Source organism: Monopterus albus, unplaced genomic scaffold (assembly GCF_001952655.1).
Source record: "Monopterus albus unplaced genomic scaffold, M_albus_1.0 scaffold260.1, whole genome shotgun sequence".
In the NCBI taxonomy this organism is placed as follows: Eukaryota; Metazoa; Chordata; class Actinopteri; order Synbranchiformes; family Synbranchidae; genus Monopterus; species Monopterus albus.
Genome location: NW_018128140.1, coordinates 1423700 through 1443117, shown reverse-complemented (window position 1 = coordinate 1443117; position 19418 = coordinate 1423700). Strand labels below are relative to the sequence as shown.

General features: G+C 46.8%; 1 protein-coding gene across 3 annotated transcripts; it reads right to left on the bottom strand.

Moving 5' to 3' along the window:
• Nucleotides 1-5468: 5468 nt before the first annotated feature.
• plekho1a (pleckstrin homology domain containing, family O member 1a) lies at nt 5469-18135 on the bottom strand. 3 transcript variants are annotated; one of them, XM_020621461.1, is made up of 11 exons: nt 17855-18135; nt 17001-17150; nt 13061-13201; nt 12299-12403; nt 12042-12143; nt 11639-11956; nt 11100-11197; nt 10490-10652; nt 10241-10353; nt 6890-9715; nt 5469-6509 (listed from the first exon to the last, which is right to left on the bottom strand). In XM_020621461.1, the coding sequence occupies exons 1-10, from the start codon at nt 17879-17881 to the stop codon at nt 8923-8925; spliced, it is 2010 nt and encodes a 669-aa protein (XP_020477117.1). In that variant the 5' UTR covers nt 17882-18135; the 3' UTR covers nt 5469-6509; nt 6890-8922. The 3 variants fall into 3 exon arrangements, with proteins under 3 accessions (XP_020477117.1, XP_020477116.1, XP_020477114.1); XM_020621460.1 differs by having other exon boundaries at nt 6890-9712; nt 17855-17930; XM_020621458.1 differs by lacking the exon at nt 5469-6509 and having other exon boundaries at nt 6788-9715; nt 17855-17930.
• Between the last annotated feature and the right edge of the window lie 1283 nt (nt 18136-19418).

Genomic DNA, 19418 nt, shown 5'->3' with positions numbered 1-19418 from the left:
AAGGTGGAGAGAAAGAAAACAGGAGGCCAAGAGGAAGGGAGAGAATAAAACTGAAGGAGAGAACTCTGTACTTTTTAAAAACAAGGTTCAAAACATTAAACTGCAGTTACAAAATAAAATGGTGCAATAAAGGCATAGAATAGGTATGACTAAAATTAAAACTAAAAGTATATAAAATAGGTTAATGAAGCTTGTTGCTGCAGTATGGTGATGAAGTGTGGTGTTCATCCAGCAGGTGGCGCCGTTGTCGTCCTGACTCAAAGATACCACGCTTGGCTTTTTTTCACCCCATTTGACATTTTATTTACATTGTGAAATACTGTAACAACAAATCCAGTTTGTGGTTTGTGATGTCAAACATGTTTCCACATGAAACGACCAGCTGAGATGTGAATATGTGAATTAAAGACTGGTTCTGCAGTTTTTACAGGAACCTGCTGCACTGTGATGCACCCTCCTCTTCACACTGATGCTCTTCATCCAGACCTATCACCTGTCTGAATGAATAGACTGGTTCTACAGAACAAATGGAAGAATGCACGGTAGGTTTGTCTCTTCTCATTCACATGATTCAAATGCTTGTGTGGTGAAACTGTGCTGAACACCAGTGGGACAAATAAGATGCAGAAACATGTAAAAAGGATAAAACTATGTGTTGCTGTGTACAGGGATCCTGTAAAACCTCCGTGTTTCCCCCGTTAGACTTGTCCTGTTCACTGATCTAATGAGTCCACAGATAGTCGGTGATGGACATGAGTCTGTGGACGGTGTGAACCCATCTCCGTTTTAAACAGATCAGACTGGGAAACTGGATTGAGCAGCTGTGACCCCCTCCCCAGGGAGCTTCCTGTCGGCGTCCCTCCCTCGAGAACCTGGTCTCTGGCGTCAGACTGCAGCTGTTCTGGTTGGTCGATGAGGGTCAGCTGATTACACTGTCACTGTTTTGAAACCAAGCTGGTTCTTGATTTTATTTTTACATACAAACCCAGTGGTCAATACAAAGAAAGTGTGGACAGAACTGAAGTTGTTTTGTTTTTAATTGCACAATAAGAAACGCTTTCCAGTCTAGTTTCCCACTGCTGCACCAGTAGTAACCAGTGCTCCCAGAAACCAGTTTAGTTTGGTCCAGTTTCTCTCTGGGTCCTCAGTCTGGGTGCCTTTCACTGTAACTCCCAGTAGGAACCAGTTAGCGTTGGACTGGTATAGGCACATCACAACACTGTGAACCTATAAGGAGTCCCTGTGCACAGACACCTGCTCTCACCTGGTTCCTGATGGCTCCGGCTGTCAGATCGGACTGACACGTGAATCACACATTTACATCGGAAGAAGACTGTGCTCCTTGTTTAGGGGCCGATGCCGAATGATGTCGACAGGCCGTATGTGCAGAGGAGGAGAGGTTAAAACGACCACATGGATTCTGATCTAAGGAGGAGAGGAGTGCTCGCACAGTCAGGGGTCTGAAGGGAATCGGGTCTAGGAGCATATACGCAGGTGGCCCAGATTTGGTCTGAGGTCATCTGGTCTGGTCTGTTCACACTGCTGTGGACACACTGGGTCTGAGGTGCTGGGAGGGAAACTGCAGCTGGATGTGGACGCAGCCTCATATGAAGGAGCTTGTGCAGGTTCTTCTTCACAGGGGTCACTGCTTGTGTTTACTTCCTTCTCTCCGTTTCCTGATTGGATCTGCGCTGCCCTCGAGTCTCTGCCGTCAGCGATAAGGACTTAATCCTGATATAAACTCTTATCTTACATTACAGCTGCCTCTGGTGTCATAGTTGCTACAGACTAGATGGTGTTTGCCTTCTAGCACTGGGAGGTTGAGCCTCTTACTGAGATGCATTCTGACACCTGGGCCCAGCTCACCTGAAATGTGGTTGCATCCATCCCAGACTATCAGGTTGTAGATTTAAGAGTAAGAAAAAGTGCATCCCTTAAAATCAGCAGCAGATGGTGTAACATGTAATGAATGATTTATTGCCGTCCTGTTGGAGCTGCTGTGTGTCAGCGTTAGCATGTCCTGTTGCTGCATGTGACTGCCCAGGAGAAACAGGAATGGGGGTGGGGTAGGCTGATAGGTGGAGAAACAAACCAGGTCGAGGCTTCAGAGAGACGCTGCAGGGCTCTGACTCACAATAACCCCCCCCCACACACACACACACACACACAGAAACACCTGGGGCACAGCACATTGCTGAGTGTGGTGTTAATAAAATATGTAAGACCCCCAACTCACCGCAGGGAGAGTAAGCCAAAACATCATGGGGGAGTGAGCATGACGACACAAATGGAGAGAGAGGGGGTAAGTAATTTATGGGGCTGTGACGTGAACACAAATCAGCTCCAGTGTTTCAGCTCTGTAAATCAGTGTTTCCCAACCTATTTTACATTAGACAAATCACAAGGCACACCACCAAACCAAAATGTCACAAAAAGTATATTTATTGAAATATAATGAAAATCTAGTCTCAATTTACTTACTCAGTGTGAAACCTGGGTCTGTTTAGTTGAACACAAAGCTGATATTCTTGCAAGAATTGAAGAAAGACACACACGAAGGTCTTCCTCAACAGCTCCGAGTCTCTCTCTCTTTTTTTGTCTTTATAGCAGTCATGCTTGAAAAGCCCACCTCGCATAGATAGGTTGCAGAGAAAGGGAGCAGGACTGAAATAGCTTTGTTTGCCATAATGGGGAACTCCTTGGCAGCAGTCAGCCAAAAACTGTCCAAAGGTAGATCGGCAAAGCTCATTTTTCGACCACGATTTTGTCTCAGTTCAGTTATTTCTTCCTGCTCCTGCAAAGTCATGTCCTTTCCAACTGCAGTTGAGCTGTATGGCTTCCTAACCCAGTCAAGGCAATCAGTGGAAAGTGAATGGAAATAACATGACAATTTCTGCTCAAGACTTTGCAGATGTTTACCTATTGTCTCACACAGTGCAGCACTGTTGATACCCTGCCATTTCTGGGTGTGTGGGAACATGTTAAGGTTGACACTTTCCACATGTTGTTTCCAGAGCTGCACCTTTGAACAAAATCCCTTTATTTTATCTGTACTTGTGAGCAGGGTTTCATTTCAGCCTTGCATTCGTGTGTTCAGGTCATTCGGGTGGTGAAATATATCTGATAGATATGCCAGTCTTGCACACCACTTGTCACTTGAGAGCAACTTAGCATCATCATACTTCTCATTTGTCAAAAACACTTTAAGTTACTCCCGCAGCTCATACACACTGGCTAAAACTTTGCCACAGGACAGCCACCGGACCTCCATGTGGAGCAATAACATTTTACGTTGCGCTGACATTTCCTCACACAGTGATGCGAACATACGACTTTTTTTTTGCTTCCCGGTGCAGAAAACAATACGTCGCAATGACATCTGAATGTTGCTCTTTCACTCTGTTTACAAATCCTTTGGTGTGCAGGAGCACGGCAGCTGCTCCATCGGTGCAAACACTTGCACAGTTTTGCCACTTCAGTCCTCCTTGTTCAAGGTACTCTGACACAACTCGAAAAATTTCCTCTCCTGTTGTTCTTTCTGGCAATTCCTTGCAAAACAGAATGTTTTTTCTGATGATCTCTATCTACAAAGCGCACATTTGCCATAAGTTGTGCATGTCCACTGATATCTGTAGATTCATCGATTTGCAATGCAAATTTCCCACTAATGTGCAACTTTTCCAAAACTATCTTTTCAATGTCAGCAGGACATGTCTTCAATACGTCTGGAAATTGTATGATTTGAGACAGGGACTTGGGCTAGGGCCGAGCAGCTCTTTTAAGATAATTTTGCAGGCAGGCCGTATTAATGTCTCTGCTACGGTGTGTGGCTGTTTTGATTTAGCGATGAGTTCAGCAACTTGGCAGCTAGCTTTAAGCTTTCTCACTCGTCCTGTAGTGATGTTGTTCACGAACGATTCGAATCTTTCCTTTGACTCGAGAACATCGGGTTGTCTCGGGCAGTGACTCGTTCATTTTGTGTTGACCACGCACGCGCAACATCGCATAAGATTAGTTCACCTTTCGAGTCCTCGGTTTCGAGTCGTTCGTTTTTGTAACGTGACATGACCGCTTTGTTGGATACAAAAATTAGTTAATTTTCAACCGTACTTACAGTTTTTTTACTCTTACTGTTACGTGATGCATTTATTTTTATTATAAAATAGCTTTTTATTTCCTACAGACTATAATTTTGTGAATATCTGTCAATATGGTTCTTTTCCATAACACTGAATGTTTTAATAAAGAGCTGGTTAATGCTTTAAACTTCATCAGGGAAAATCTTTCTGTTTACTATACAGAAGACGGCACAGCAAAGCTTATCTTAGGATGTTAGGTGACAAAAGACCAAACGAATTTGACCCAAAATATCGGAGGTGAGGTGACAGACTGCATAGCCTCAAGACACAGGTACGATATTACTTATAATATGGCCTTGGTTCTTTCTCATTCGAAACGTGATCAATATGTGCGTAAGTAGATGGGGAATTAACATGTAACATTTTAATTACATTCTGCTGAAATGAACGAAATGACTCGAAAAAGGATTCGTTCATTTTGCTGAATGAGATTCAAAGAACCGAATCAGTAAAATGATCCGAACTTCCCATCACTTCCCAAGACGATGTCTTGGTGGTTTTCCTCATTAACGCTGCCTGTTTCTCAGTCTGTTCACGTAGTTGAACAAAATAGTCCGTGTTCTTATTTTGAAGTGATGGGTGTTTTGTCTGGAGATGGCGTTTAAGTTTACTTGGAACCATGGCACTGTTTGACAATTTTTCCCCGCACACTAGGCATAGCGGAATTGGCTCGGTTGGTTCCCCAGTATAAATGAATCCAAAGGCAAGATAACTTTCATTGTATTGTCTTGAGCTAGGGCCTTCATCTGGGTCAGAATTTTCTCCAGGACCCAGGTCAGATTGACTACTTTTTCTTTTCAAATACTTATCCATCGCTATTACCTGCAGCGTTGTCTGGCTTGTAGCACGACTATGTACTTTCGTATTTAGCGTGATACTGCCTTCTAGTGGAAGAGCATGTAATTGTTCTGCCTGTCACTACACGCTGCTTGCTTAGAGTACCAATCAGGTGAAACTGGATAATCTTCCACGGTACACCTGATGATTTCTCACGGAACACTTATGTGCCGCGACACAGTGGTTGGGAAACACTTCCATAAATAATCCAGTTCCACACACACAATGTTGGTGTTTCCTCTGCAGACGAGGACCCTGAAGCATGGTGCGAGGCCCCAGAGCCCCCGGTCTGTGTCCCTCAGTCTGCTGAGTGCAGAAGGGGACCAGGTACCCCGTCTACTGCGAGCACCACGGTGTGCAGGGCCTGATGCAAGTTACAGCTGCATTAACTTCAACCGTTAATGCTGAAGTGAGAGTGGGGGCTGGTACAGCAGGGGGACAACACATCTAGGTGATTTTTACTTGAACGGAATTGGCTCGGTTGGTTCCCCAGTATAAATGAATCCAAAGGCAAGATAACTTTCATTGTATTGTCTTGAGCTAGGGCCTTCATCTGGGTCAGAATTTTCTCCAGGACCCAGGTCAGATTGACTACTTTTTCTTTTCAAATACTTATCCATCGCTATTACCTGCAGCGTTGTCTGGCTTGTAGCACGACTATGTACTTTCGTATTTAGCGTGATACTGCCTTCTAGTGGAAGAGCATGTAATTGTTCTGCCTGTCACTACACGCTGCTTGCTTAGAGTACCAATCAGGTGAAACTGGATAATCTTCCACGGTACACCTGATGATTTCTCACGGAACACTTATGTGCCGCGACACAGTGGTTGGGAAACACTTCCATAAATAATCCAGTTCCACACACACAATGTTGGTGTTTCCTCTGCAGACGAGGACCCTGAAGCATGGTGCGAGGCCCCAGAGCCCCCGGTCTGTGTCCCTCAGTCTGCTGAGTGCAGAAGGGGACCAGGTACCCCGTCTACTGCGAGCACCACGGTGTGCAGGGCCTGATGCAAGTTACAGCTGCATTAACTTCAACCGTTAATGCTGAAGTGAGAGTGGGGGCTGGTACAGCAGGGGGACAACACATCTAGGTGATTTTTACTTGAATTATCTGAATTTGTGCTAAAGCTTAGTTAATGCAGCTTTAAAGTGGCATCAGCAAACCGATGAAGGCATCAGCAGCCCCAGACCTTCTAACGAGAGGCGCATCAGTGCTGCTGGACCCTCGGTCCATCTAGTGGAGTCTAAACAAATGACAGCACCGAGCCGGAGGGACTCGGTATTTAAGATAGTCTGGTCATCTGAAGCAGCAGATTAGTCATCAACAAACGCTCCCTCATGCATACGTAATCGGCCACACTCGTGTGTTGTGAGGTGGCTGAGACTGTTGGGCTGCTCTTCATCACAGCTCACTGACCCGAGTCCTGCTTGGGGCTGGCAGCCAGTAGAGCGGCAGGGTGTCGGGTCATGTGACCAGAATCTGGGAGTGGATTTCTAGACCCAAGCCCAGAAGCAAGGCTGAGACTCACCTGCTCCTCCTTGTATAAAGCAGGCTCAGCTGTACATTCAGACTTCCAGCTCGCTAATCATTTAGCCTTAGACGTAAAGCTCATCAGTGTCTGTGGGTTCGTGGCTGGAAGCCTCGCCCCAAATTTGTTCCTTAAAGGCACCAAATTATACGTGTAGTCACTTCTGTAGCTACATCAGTCTCCCGGGGCATCATGGGATAATGAAGTGTCCATCGTATGCACACTGCAAAATCCAACCGGAAGCAGTAGGTCATCCGGGTACTTTTCGTCTACTGTTTTTGGAATACTACGAATCCGGACATACTACTCGCCTCGCCTACTGCTTTTCGCCTACTATACAGTATGGTAGTAGGCAGTTTCGGACGCAGCCTGAGACTCACCTGCTCCTCCTTGTGTAAAGCAGGCTCAGCTGTACATTCAGACTTCCAGCTCGCTAATCATTTAGCCTTAGACGTAAAGCTCATCAGTGTCTGTGGGTTCGTGGCTGGAAGCCTCGCCCCAAATTTGTTCCTTAAAGGCACCAAATTATACGTGTAGTCACTTCTGTAGCTACATCAGCAGCTTTTTAAAAACACCGCACAACTAAATACACCGCCATCATCTGATATCACTCAGCTGCTATTTCCATTTAAACCAGGCAGAGCTTCAGCCAGTGAGGCGCGTGCACCTGTCCCCAGGTAGGGTCACCTTGAACCTGACAGCAAGGCGGAAACTGGAGTCGCCACGTGAAGTGACATCACCCGCTGGCGGCGTCTTTAGCTCATTTTGTTTTGTATGTGAAGATGAGCTCTGGATGCTCAACGTAGTTTTTTCCTTCTTGTGCGCCATTGACCCACAATGCATTGCTGCATACAGTTAATTCAAACATCATCATTCAAAGACATGAACAGAGAAATCTGTAATTGAGTTTTAAAAAGAAAACCAGACATTTAAAGCAACTGCTTTCATACTCTGACAGAGCGTAGTGGGTGTGCAGACATTATAACACATTGTTCACTATCAGTACAGTGTGTTTATCTCCGACAAGGTTCATGACACGTGAAGGCGACGTGGCAGTGAGGACACACTCAGAGCAGATACAGTGAATATTGACATTGGTTTGATGAATCAGATAAACTAACAGTGGTTCAGCTCAGGTTAGTGCAGAGACCTGGTCACGTGTCCTACAGCTTTCAGGCCAGCAGCCTGTTTATCGTCTTGTCAGTCAAGGACCCAGTCATAGACCCAGTCACCAGTCAGTGGCGCATGACTTTTCTCATGTATGTCTGCGATACAGAAATGTCGTCATGTGAATCTGGGATGTTGAATGTGCGTCTGTGACACGTTTTGTGTGTGCGACATGAACACTTTGTCAGTGACGTGTAATTTTGACGTGTCTGCAGTTTGTTCATGTTTAAAGTTCGACTGAAAATTTCCTTCACTATCTAAAAACAGTTTTTAAGAATCATGATCCAAAAGTTTATTTAGATTATTCTTTTATAAAAGTGACCATGGGCCAAAACGCGACTGGTGCTTTGTTTAAACTCATGCCCGGTGCTTGTCAGACACTACAGGTTCAAACAAATGCCGCACTACAACACAACAGGCATTAACCTGGGTCCTTCAGTATCTGGTCCTGGGACCTGTTGTTGACTTTGTGCTTGTACATTGCATATGAACACAACTTGGCGGTGCAGCAGTGATACAACTGTTAAACAAATGCAGTGTTGGAGGGAACCACATCTGTTTCTTATTGACATTATTGCTTATTCTGTCCTCAGCATAGAGGACGTTCAACTCCCTGACTTTTACTGCTGAGTTCAACCAAAATGTGTTTAGGTTGAATTCAGCAGTGAACTGAGAACGACTGGGTGGGATGTGTGCAGCCACAACTCAGCCGGACTGGGACCACTTCAGCCTCATTATTTTAACACCAGGAAAAGACAAAGCAGGTCCTAATCATCGTATTGAAAACTTTTCCACCATATAAACGTTGGCATCTTTGGAAAAAAAGTCTGTGAAGGACGAACGTTATTTTGTCTTCCAAAAACCTGTGTCTGACATCAACACAGAGGCTTTGACTTCACTGTCAGTAGAAAAGACGAAGAAGAAAAACGTGCAGCACCATTACAGATGTAGAAAAGAAGTGACCCTCCATCAAAACTCTACTCAAATACCACATGTCACACAGAGACTCTCGAGAGTAAAACGGGCAGCAGGAGTGAGAGGGCGTCGGACCAGTGATGGTCCAGTGCACTGAGGAAGAACTGGGGAGAAGTATAGATGGCTGGTTTTACAATAACCCACATTAGTGTTCACATGCATCCCACTGGCCCCACATCAGAACATAGAAATGATGCTAATCCTGCTAAACAGCGCCGCTAGTTCCACTGAGAAAATAATCCAATAAATACTGGTAAGAAAAAAGTCCTCTTCAAGATGTCTCAGACTCCTCGTCACTGTCAGGTGATGTCGGCGAAGTGGCCGTGTTGTCCTCCTCTGCTGCTACGCTTGCTGCAGGCAACCCGGCTGCTGCCGCTAACAAGTTCGTCTTCTCATAGGTCCTCCTGTGCTGACTCTGCAGCTCCTTCACCTCCTGCAGCACCTCCTGCGCCTCCCTCCACGATGACACAGCCTCCTCCAGGAGGCGCTCGGCCTCGGCACGCCTTCTTTCCACTTCCTGGTCCTCCTCTGACAGCAGGGAGGGCGGTGAAGCAGGCAGAGGTGGGGACTGGCTGTGTTTGTCAGGGGTTTGGGGCTGGGAGGACTGAAAGGACTCAGAAAGGCTCGGGGAGTGCTTGTGACTCAGACAGGGTGAATCCAGGCTGCTGCCCACACGCGGGGAGCTGGTTCCACTGCCTCGTGGTGAGTCAGATCCTCTAACCTGAGGGGGGTTTGATCCTGTGACACACGGAGGCGATTCACATGGTGACGTCTGCACAGGAGAGCTGCATGATCTCTGGAGTTTCGGTAAGTGACCTGTGTCGGAGCTCATGGATTGAGGAAAGTCAGCGGTGGTCAGATGTGGTGAATCCTTCAGTAGGGGAGAGCCGTTTGTTTTAGTGGCAGGTGAATGGGATCCTCTGGAGCGAGGCGAGTTAGTGCCTTTGGAGCGATTCCTCTTGGCTTTGGATCGAGGAGACTCTTTTCCTCTCATACGAGGAGAGTCTTTGCCCCGGAAGCGAGGAGAGTCACTGCTCCTGCTCCTCAGAGATCCAGACGACCTGCTGAAGAAAAGGCAGTCAGTTAAATACTGCCGTTTTTAAATATTGGCAGGTAGGACCTAGGACCTAGCACCCTGCCGGACCCTAGTTTGTTTTATGCGCACCAGGACCTTCACACTCACAGAGAGCCCACATATCTTTGCCATGTGGGGTGGGAACAACCAGCCTCTGGGACAACTAAACAGGGCAATACACACACACAGATCTTTGTGCTATGAAGACCTAGGTCAGATCAGCCAGAAACGTGTTGGCCAACAGGGTCCTGGAGAAACACATCGGCAGTGCGAACCACATGAGTAAAGATTCAGCTGATCTGTGCTGCACAAGGAAATAAAAGGTTTAGGTCAGGTAGCACTAACCTTCTAGCCTTTTGTCTTTAGCAGCACCTTCAGCTAGATATTCCAGGTTTCAAGAGGAACTGATCCTAGTGATTTCAGTGACCCCTGACCCATCCCCCCTTATGCCAGCACCACCTTTAAGCAATGCATCGTTTCCAGAGTCTTGAAGTGATGATGTGAAGGAACCTACCTGGTGTGAGGCGAGTCCAAGCCCCTGAGGTGGTGGAGTCGAGGAGACTCAATGCCCTTCAGGTGGGGTGAGCTGCCTCCTCGTTCCTGCTCTGCTTTGGCCTTCTGCAGCTCCTGTCAATCACACACAACATTAGATGTGGCTGGTTCCCTTTTTACTGTCTGTGTCATAACTTTTGCTTCTGCAGTGACTCCATCACACATAAGGCCAATGAACTAATCAGCACCCTGATGGATTACGTAGTCTGACCTGTAGTCTCATCTCCTCCAGCAGCTCCTGGGCTCTCTGCATCCTCTGGGCGATGAGGCTCTGCAGCTGACCAACTGGCTGGACTGAAGCCCCGCCCCCCACCTCTTCTCCTGTCGGACATTGATGGAGAGCAGAGCGCAACTCTGAACGAAGCATCACTGGCCTGAAGAAGGATGAGGTAGGACAGAGAGGAGGTAAGTGGAGGAACCACAGTGAACTGTAACCTGCCACACTAGTGATTTACTTGTGGGTGGAGGTTCATGCTTGACTGTGGGTACACACATACTTGTGGCTGTAGCCGAGCGCTCTGGCAATAGCTCAGCAAGTGAACTTTGCATCGAGAGTTATTATCACAGTGCAGTGGTTTCTCATTTAACCGGTTCACTGGACATCATGTCCGCTTTTCATTCCTATTTAATTCTTTCCAGATCTTCCACCAGGTTTTAATGGACTTTCCATTTCTGTGTGACAGCCACTCTCTGAATACATCATTAGAGCCAGGATAGTAAATAATGCAGCAAATAACAAAGGTTACGGTGTGTTGATGGGGACAGCTCAGGCACCTGAGCTGGGTGGTGACGGTTTGTTTTACTGTCAGGTGTCGGTGTACCTGGAGGAGAGGACTTCATCCATGGAGGCACAGCGACTTCGGCCCTGCACGCTGGACCTCTTCCCTGGCTGTGGAGTCCGAGACTGAGCCTGGAGGACCTGAAAAAGAACATGAGGTTAAGGTGCATTGTTTGTGGTTACACTCTGCACACTGACAAACCTTGGACCTCTTGCACTAGCAGCCCACATCACATGGCAGTGTGTGCCACAACACAGGTGGGTGGAACTGTCACTGCAGGAAACACAGACTACAAATTGGAATCTGCACATTGCAAAAGTTGGCTTCAAAGAAATAATGTGACCCTGAACTGTTCCCATGTCGTACAGTCGTTCTAAATTTGATATGATCCACAGCTCCAGAACTGACCTGGACCTTGAGGTTCTTTACTGAGCTCTGTTTGAAAGACGTGGACAGGAAGTCTTGGAAGAGCTCAGGAAAATGTGAACATCTACAGTTCTTTAATCTGTTCAGGAAGATCATGTGCCATGACTGTAAGCTCCAGCAGAGCCACTAAATAGACTCTTAAAAGGTTTGCCCACCTGCACCTGCTGGCTCTTGTGGACCTTGGAGGCCTCCAGGTGGGGCTGTTTACCCCAGGATCGCTCACTCCCCCTGGGCAAGCTGCCAGTCTTCACCCTGGGCTCCTTGGTGGTCACCCTGAGCTTTGAGACATCAGTGCCGGCCCGCTGACGACCACAGACCCCCTGGGAACCAACAACTGCCACATGTCCACATGAGCCCACCCTCTGGAAGCTATTCTCCCACGAGTCCCGTGAGTAGCCATCGTAGTCGTGGGAGAAACCGTCCTCCTCAGCAACCAGGTCGAGGGTCAAAATGCCGTGGGAGGAGGTGGATGCCTGCAGTGAGTAGGACAGTGTGACAATGTTAAAACTGTCTTTGAATGAGTGAAAATATGAGAGAGATGCTGAGCAAGGGCAGTACCACAGCCATGAGGTGTCCTCTGGTGGGCAGCCGGCGGCCATGTGGGATCTTTGCTCGGTCTCTGGTGGGATGGACCAGTGCACTGTCCTCCTCAGTGGTCACCTGCTCAGAAACATCAAATGTGACTCCAGATTATTCTGGAGTGTTGGGGAATATTTCAAACCACAACATGTTTGTTATCAGTACCCATCAGGTCTATGAACATGGTGTGTGACTCATCGAGGCGCACTGCTAGTCGGCTGACAGGTGACACATACCTCATCTAGGACTCTGTTCTTGGCTTTGATGATCGCCACGTTGAGGGCATTCACCCACAACTCCTTCTCCTCAGGACTCACTGCTAGAAACACAAGGTTGGGAACCTGCAAAAAGACTCAACTGTGATGCAACACACTTCCACCTGTTCAGGCCAAACTAACCAGACCAAAACAAGCTGTCAGAACCATTCCAGTGGCCCCACACAGAACAGGACGGGCAGTGTTCCTGTGGTGTGCACAGTCAGCACCTGCACCAGCCTGCACATCATCAGTATTCACCCTCATTACCATGACTGCGAGACTTTCACGGGTGTCTGGCCTGTTTCAGTAAAGCACACATGATTTGGCTTAATCCATTCTACTCATGGCTGTTGGCCCCGCATGGAGGCTGCAACAGCCTGCAGTGCAGTGGGAAAGTGCTGTGCAGGGATTATCCTGCTCAAATCATCCTCTGACAGACTAATGGGATTCTGTGGATTAAACCTTGTCAGAGGAGAATAAACAAACAGCTCGGCCAATCGCTGCAGCTGCAGCAGGGCAGGTGGGTGGTGTTAAAACTGATCGGCCAATCCTGAGAGGGATGTGGGAGGAAATCCACCAATGACATGGCAGGTTGAGTGAACAGTGTAATCTCTGAATGCAGGATGGACAGAGTGGAGGATGGTAGAGTACACTGACAGAAACCTGAGAGATTGAGGGGGGTTCAGATATGTGGGACAGGAAACACAAGCACCAGATCCTGGACCAGCCTTGGTAACTCACAGAGTTTCCTGGCTGCCGGCAGCGGAGCACAGTGAAGCGACTGTGGTCTTTCTTACTGCGACTCTTCACTTTCCTCAGCTCCTCTGAACGCTCGTAATCAGCCAGGTTGAACACTTCCTGTGCTTTACGCTCATCTTTCACCTGGAAACACAAAGAAACACATAATTCTGAGATAATTCAGGAGACTTTAGGAGTCCTTAGAAGTCCATTCTTCACACCTTACATGAGGTCATAAGATGCAGGTGCAGGTGCGCAGCAGATTACAGAAGGTAAATGTCAGAATCACAGCATCAGAGCACTTCCTGTTCCTGAAACACATCAGATGTATAAAGGGGGAGAAGAAGAAGACGTGATGAGACAGCTGTAGTATGAGGAGCTGTCAGCCATGCACACTCTCAGGTCACTGCTCACACATGTGTCACACCTGAGTGAAGGAATAAAACTTAACCTCTCACACTAAGGTGGTATATTTGAAACATAATAAAGCTCCAAACACTGCTTGAGGTTGTATGATGGAGATATTCACTCAGTATTTAACTAGCATGAACCTGCAAACAGAGTTCCCTGCAGACCTCCCTCTTTCATGTTATTACTTCAGGATAAGACCCCAAAACCTCCCAAATAACATCAACCTGCAGTTATTGTGGCAGCTACCGCCTTATACCCTCAGATGTCTCTGTACTGAGAAATTTTTATAAACCAGTACACTCGAGGCCCTTTGAGGAAGTGTTACATTTTGTCTGAAATAACCACTAACACCTGACACTGGCCACTTAAGACCATATTTGCTTTGCACGGTATCTAGTTGACACAAGATGTTAATAAGGATAGGAAATTCAAATGGCAGTTTGTATTATGTGAAATGTAAGCAGCTGGATATTTTGTATAAAATATTTTCTGATAAAACTGTCTAAAAATCACCTTAGCAATTCAATATCGGTCTACTGTTAACCCTGTGAACTGTTATGTAACATCCACTACTCACTGTGAAACGTGTGCCTATATGTGTGGCCTTAACCATTACCACTTAAAAGTGTGGAGTTTGCATGTTCTCCCCGTGCTTGCGTGGGTTCTCTCCAGGTACTCCGGCTTCCTCCCACAGTCCAAAGACATGCAGCTTAGGTTGATTGGTGTCTCTAAATTGCCCATAGGAGTGCATGTGCATGTGTGTGGTTGTTCGTCTATGTGTTAGCCCTGCGATGGATTGGCGACCTGTCCAGGGTGTACCCCGCCTTCGCCCGATTGCCGGCCGGGATTGGCTCCTACCTGAACTGTGAAGCAATTACACAGTTCCACTGTCCCACGCCTACATCTATTTCACCCTCACAGGCCGGACCGGCCTGCGGGGGAGCACCCACAAACAGGTGCTCTCACGGCTTGCCTCTCGGCAGGGTCTTCTGGAAGTCAGAAAATCAACCTGAAAGAGCCTCCGGCTGCAACTGTGAAGGAGTACTCTCGTTCCTCTTTTTGCCCGGGTTTTTAAAGGATTCTGGTCAGCAGACTTAGTCCTCTCATCCTACCAGATGCTGCAGTTTGCAGTTAATACTTTATTTGGTGTGCAAAGTTGTATTCTTCAGAACTATTGCATATGTTTTACTGTCAAAGCTCAAGTCCACTGCCTGTTACTGGCCTCCACCCCACTGTGATTCAGTTCCAGATTCTACTTCTCCTTTCTCATAAAACCAAATCATCCTTATATCCAATGAAAATACAGAAAACTCACTTCTGATTGAAACGAGAAAAATCCCATCATTGCTTTTAACTAAACACTCAGAATTACACACTGATTTTACACAAAGCTATCAATGCCTTAAAATTAAAACATGGATCTTCCATATTTTGAATACAATACTTAACTAAACATTATTATTGATTAGACATTGATTAAACAGTAATCATCAACCAAATCTTTACTTTTAGGCTTGAAACCATCATTTCTACTTTCTTAATAACCCCTGTCTCTTTCTCTGTCACATACACACTTTTTGCACTTCTTCTTTGCAGGGATGTGTGTTACTTCCCTTTTTCTCTGAGTCAGAACTTTTTCACTCTTTAGATTATATTAAATATAAAATCACTTATCATTTTTTCTAATGCAATCATTTCTCATTTTATTTTTACACGTTCACTAATGATTACTTCAAACAAAACACAGACTTAAATCATCTTATGATAATCCTTACTTATTAAAAGCTTAACTTTCTACTTTATGCATTGTGCCATAGCATTTTAACAATTTTTCTCTCTCCTCCAGCCTCTCTTGGCATTTCTTCCATTTCCCATCCAGGTCCATTTTGGCCTCTCCTGCATCCTCCACAATGTAGTCTGCATTCTCCGACTCCTTTCTAGTTTCCAACTCCTTTTCCCATTGTCTTCCTCTTCTTCTTCTTTCTCTTCCTCCTTTTTCTCAACCTCAAATTCCTCTTTCCACTCATCCACCACCAGATATTCTGCATTTTCCCCCATTTCTTTCTGGCAGAAGTCTGCTGGTTCCATAGGACCAGGTGTGATGGGGGAGTACAAGCTTTGCATCCACTCCACATCCTCCTCTTCTGGCACTGAAACATTCTCTGTCCCCAGTGCAGTTCCTTCTAGCTCAGACATCTCATTCTCATCCTCTTCTGGCCTGTCTGTTATCTGCTGGCATTCTCCTTCATTATCTATTGGCCATTACCACCTTTTCAAATAGCCAGTCCCACAGCTTGTAACTTCTAACTGCAAAGAGATGATCGGTTCAATAGTCTCCTGTAGCTCATCCTGTAAGGTCATTCCTGATGCCAGGTCATCAGTGGCCAGTGCCACTGTTTTTCGTACTTCTCGGTTCTTCCTGGGACCCGTCTTTACGGGTTTTTCGACAAACTACTGCTGCTGAAACTAGTCAAACTAGTGATACTGCTACGACAACTGCTGAGACTGTTACTTCTTCTAATGCAACTCCAACTTCACTATAACTAAAGCTGCTAACACTGAGAGTATTTGTACTGCAAAACCTGTAACTGGTACTAGAGACATGGGACACTGTAGGCAGAGATAAATGTGATTTAAAACCCAGGCACAGATGCAAACACAATAAAATCCAACCAGTGCACAAAGGCCCGATGGTTTCACTTTTAAAGCTCAGGATGACATGAGGTGGGCTAACGGAGACGTATCAGAAGTGATCCTCACTGTCACAGCACAGCAGGTTAAACCTCCAGAAGAGTGGGTGGCATCCAGTTAGGTATCGATTTGCTAAGAAACCACATCAGCCTGGGAATGATCAACAAGCCACAGCACAAACGGAAGATGGACACAAAGAAGACACAACATCCCAGAAACAGGAGACGTGCTCTGTGCAGGCTGGAACAAGAGTTTAAACCTGTGCACGCTAAACTGAAAATAAAGCAGTGAGTCACTGTCTCTGCTCTGATGTCGCTGCTCCACCAGCTCCTCACTGCACAGAGCAACGTGTTGCTAACTGGGGTGTGTCTAATAGCTGGTGGAGGTCTACGGCATAGAGCGATAAGCTGGACCATGGTCTGGACTCACACACATTATGGTGAGGACACCACGTTCACTGGTGCTGCTGGTCTCTGGACAGGGTTTGTAGGAAATAACAGACATACAGAACCAGTCAATGTGTCCTTACAGAGTGATGAGTGAAGTCTTCAGTCTGTAATAAACTGGCAGCCAGGTAAAGACATTGATGCTGCTACTGGACAGATGGAGACAGAGCAGCTGCCTGCTCCAGCGTCTCTGTCTATGGACAGTGATCTAACAGCAGATCCAGCAGAGTCCAGCTCCTCTTGTCCCTGAGAACCACAGTGTCCATGACACCAAACAGCTCCCGCCCCTCAGTCTCTTTACCAACAGTGAGGGACCTTCCACAGCCTACCCACAATCCTCTGTGTCCTAACACCAGGCGCTGCTACACACATTAAACCACAGACCTGGTCCTCACCTCCTTGTCAGAGATATAGAGGTGGTCTCCTCGCAGCACCACGTAGCGGCTCCTCCACAGCTCCCGGAAGATCCCGCGGCCACAGAACTTCCTGATCCAGCCCACTTTCTCTGGCTGCTGGACCCCCTGCTGAGCCAGGTCCTGGACACCCTGCAACAAATGGAGAGTGGACAAACATGGGTCAGATAGGGGGACTAGGAGAGTCTAGACTGCCCGCTGAGCCGGGTCCTGGACACCCTGCCAATAAACATGGGTCAGAGAGGGGGGCCAGGAGCCAGAGAAGACTTGGAAACACTGAGGACAGTCTAGGAAGCAGCCGAGGGAGCAGAACAAGATGCCGATCCTCCACAGAATGTTTGGATTTTGGACTTCACTTGTGGTTTGCAGCGGAGGACGAACAGAACTAAATTAAACCAGTGACTTAATGTGAAAGCTGAGAAACTGCTTCGCTCACTGCCGCACAGCCTGTCGCTTTTAAGCACTGGAATAAAACGTTTTTCTCCTCAGGTCTTAGATGTTTAAAGGTAACGTGTGAATCGGTTTGTGTCTCGGGTTAAATGCCGCCGTCGTCCTTCTGTCAGCGGTTTCCCTGACGCTCGGATGCGAACAGGACGCACAGAGCCTGTTAGGGACCAGCTGCTTTATACAGGCGCAGCGCGCACACGCTTTAGTGCCGCCGCAGTGTTTACATGAGAGCTGAGACGCACTGCGCCGCTTCGTCGTTAACGGGATCCTGTTCCATGGCTGTGTTACCAACAGCGGACGAAGCTCTGGCTGAGTAACGACCAGCCCTACACGGACGTGACGCGCGCTCTGACTGGATCATTAAATCTGATCGGATCCGCGGCTCCTACCCGTCTGCTGCCCTGGCTTTTCTTCATTCTCCCTCCGTGGTCCGCACGCTCTCTCCGACAGGGGGAGGCTCGGCCGGCCCGCAGCCTGGTCCCGGTAGCTCGGTGCAGCTGGTTCCTGGAGTCGGCGCGTCCGTTAGTCCAAGTCCAGTGTCGTTCCTCAGCTCCGTGTGTGTTGTCTGAACCGAGGGTGCATCCTCCCGGTGTGCATGTCCGTGTGCTTGGAGGTAGATGCACCCCCTCTCTCAACACACACGGGCACGCGCTCGTGCATGACAGCCTAGATTCTGATCAAAGGACCTGTCAGCGCTACCCAGCGACAACCGATGGAAACACAAGTCACGTGTGTTGATTATCACATTATCAAAGAATGATGAATAATCATAATCATAATAATAATCGAAAGTCCACAGATAGTAGGCCTAAAACTGAAGACACGGAACGGCAGAAGCCCATATTTGTAAAGACAGAGGAAAAGTAAAAACTAATAAAGTAATGTAAAAAACAGGTTCTTATAGGCCTATAAAAATATACATTCAGACATCATCCTAAAATGATATTAAGCCTGTATGATCAAATTCTCATGGTTTTTACTGTAAAGATCAGAACTGTGACTCTGACTTTGACATGCGTGTCATGGAAAATACATAAGTGGAAGGTTGTAATGATAAAATTCAAACGTTCATGGTAAATCAAACATCAGCAGCATGTGCAGATAGTTTGATGTTTTGCTTAAGGAAAGTAAAATCAGGATCTCTGCAGTAAAAGGACAAAATGTCCTGGAGCTGAACGTGAAGACTTTGTCACTTCCAAAATACTCTAAAGACTTCCTGGATGAGAACCCCTGGTTTTAAGAAAACCAAAATTTTCCAGCTGCTGCATTCCTGTAAAAGACATTTCAGGAGGCATTTTGTTTACTGTTTTGTAGAGTGAGAAGAAAAACTGACCTGTGCACGTTGGTGTGAAGCAAAGCTTGGATTCACTCTGGAGCTACAGATTGCCATTGTCTCCTCATGTCAGTACAAACCACCACCACCACACACACACACACACACACACACACACCCTTTAAAACCTGCTCAATGTTTTCAAGTGTCCAGGTTTCCCCAACTCCTCACAACCTTAAATGTTTGTATGTACTAAAAAATAATTAATATCAAACAATACAATGAAGGGAAATAAAATTGGAATAAAAAAGAGGAAAACTGTAAATAAAAATCATTCTACATTAGGTGTTCCTAATATTCTGACCCTCTCATGTGTATAGCTGGGGAGGACAAATGTATATAGCCACCTCTGAACATCGTCGTCCAGTACAAAACCACTTTTAACTGTGGCCTCAGTAATAAACAGAAGTGAATTTACACATGTAGGTCTTAGGTGGACCATTAACCAGAGATTGTACCATAGCCTACCTCTGTGGAACTCGTCCTGCAGCATCCAGGAGGAGATGGCGGCGGCCGACCTCAGACTGATGACAAGGCTCGAAGGCGCCCAGTTTCCAGGAAAAAGGTCGGCAGCTTCCTGTGACGGTGTCACTAAGATCTCGGTCCTTCTTCCACCAGGT

Excerpts from the sequence above, each read along its gene's own strand:
- plekho1a (XM_020621461.1), bottom strand. The coding sequence starts at position 17,881 with ATGAAGAAAAGCCAGGGCAGCAGACGG. Across the intron at positions 13,202-17,000 it reads TCTATATCTCTGACAAGGAG|GTGAAAGATGAGCGTAAAGC; the intron begins GTGAGGACCAGG and ends TTGTGTTTCCAG. Across the intron at positions 10,653-11,099 it reads GATGAAGTCCTCTCCTCCAG|GCCAGTGATGCTTCGTTCAG; the intron begins GTACACCGACAC and ends ATCCTTCTTCAG.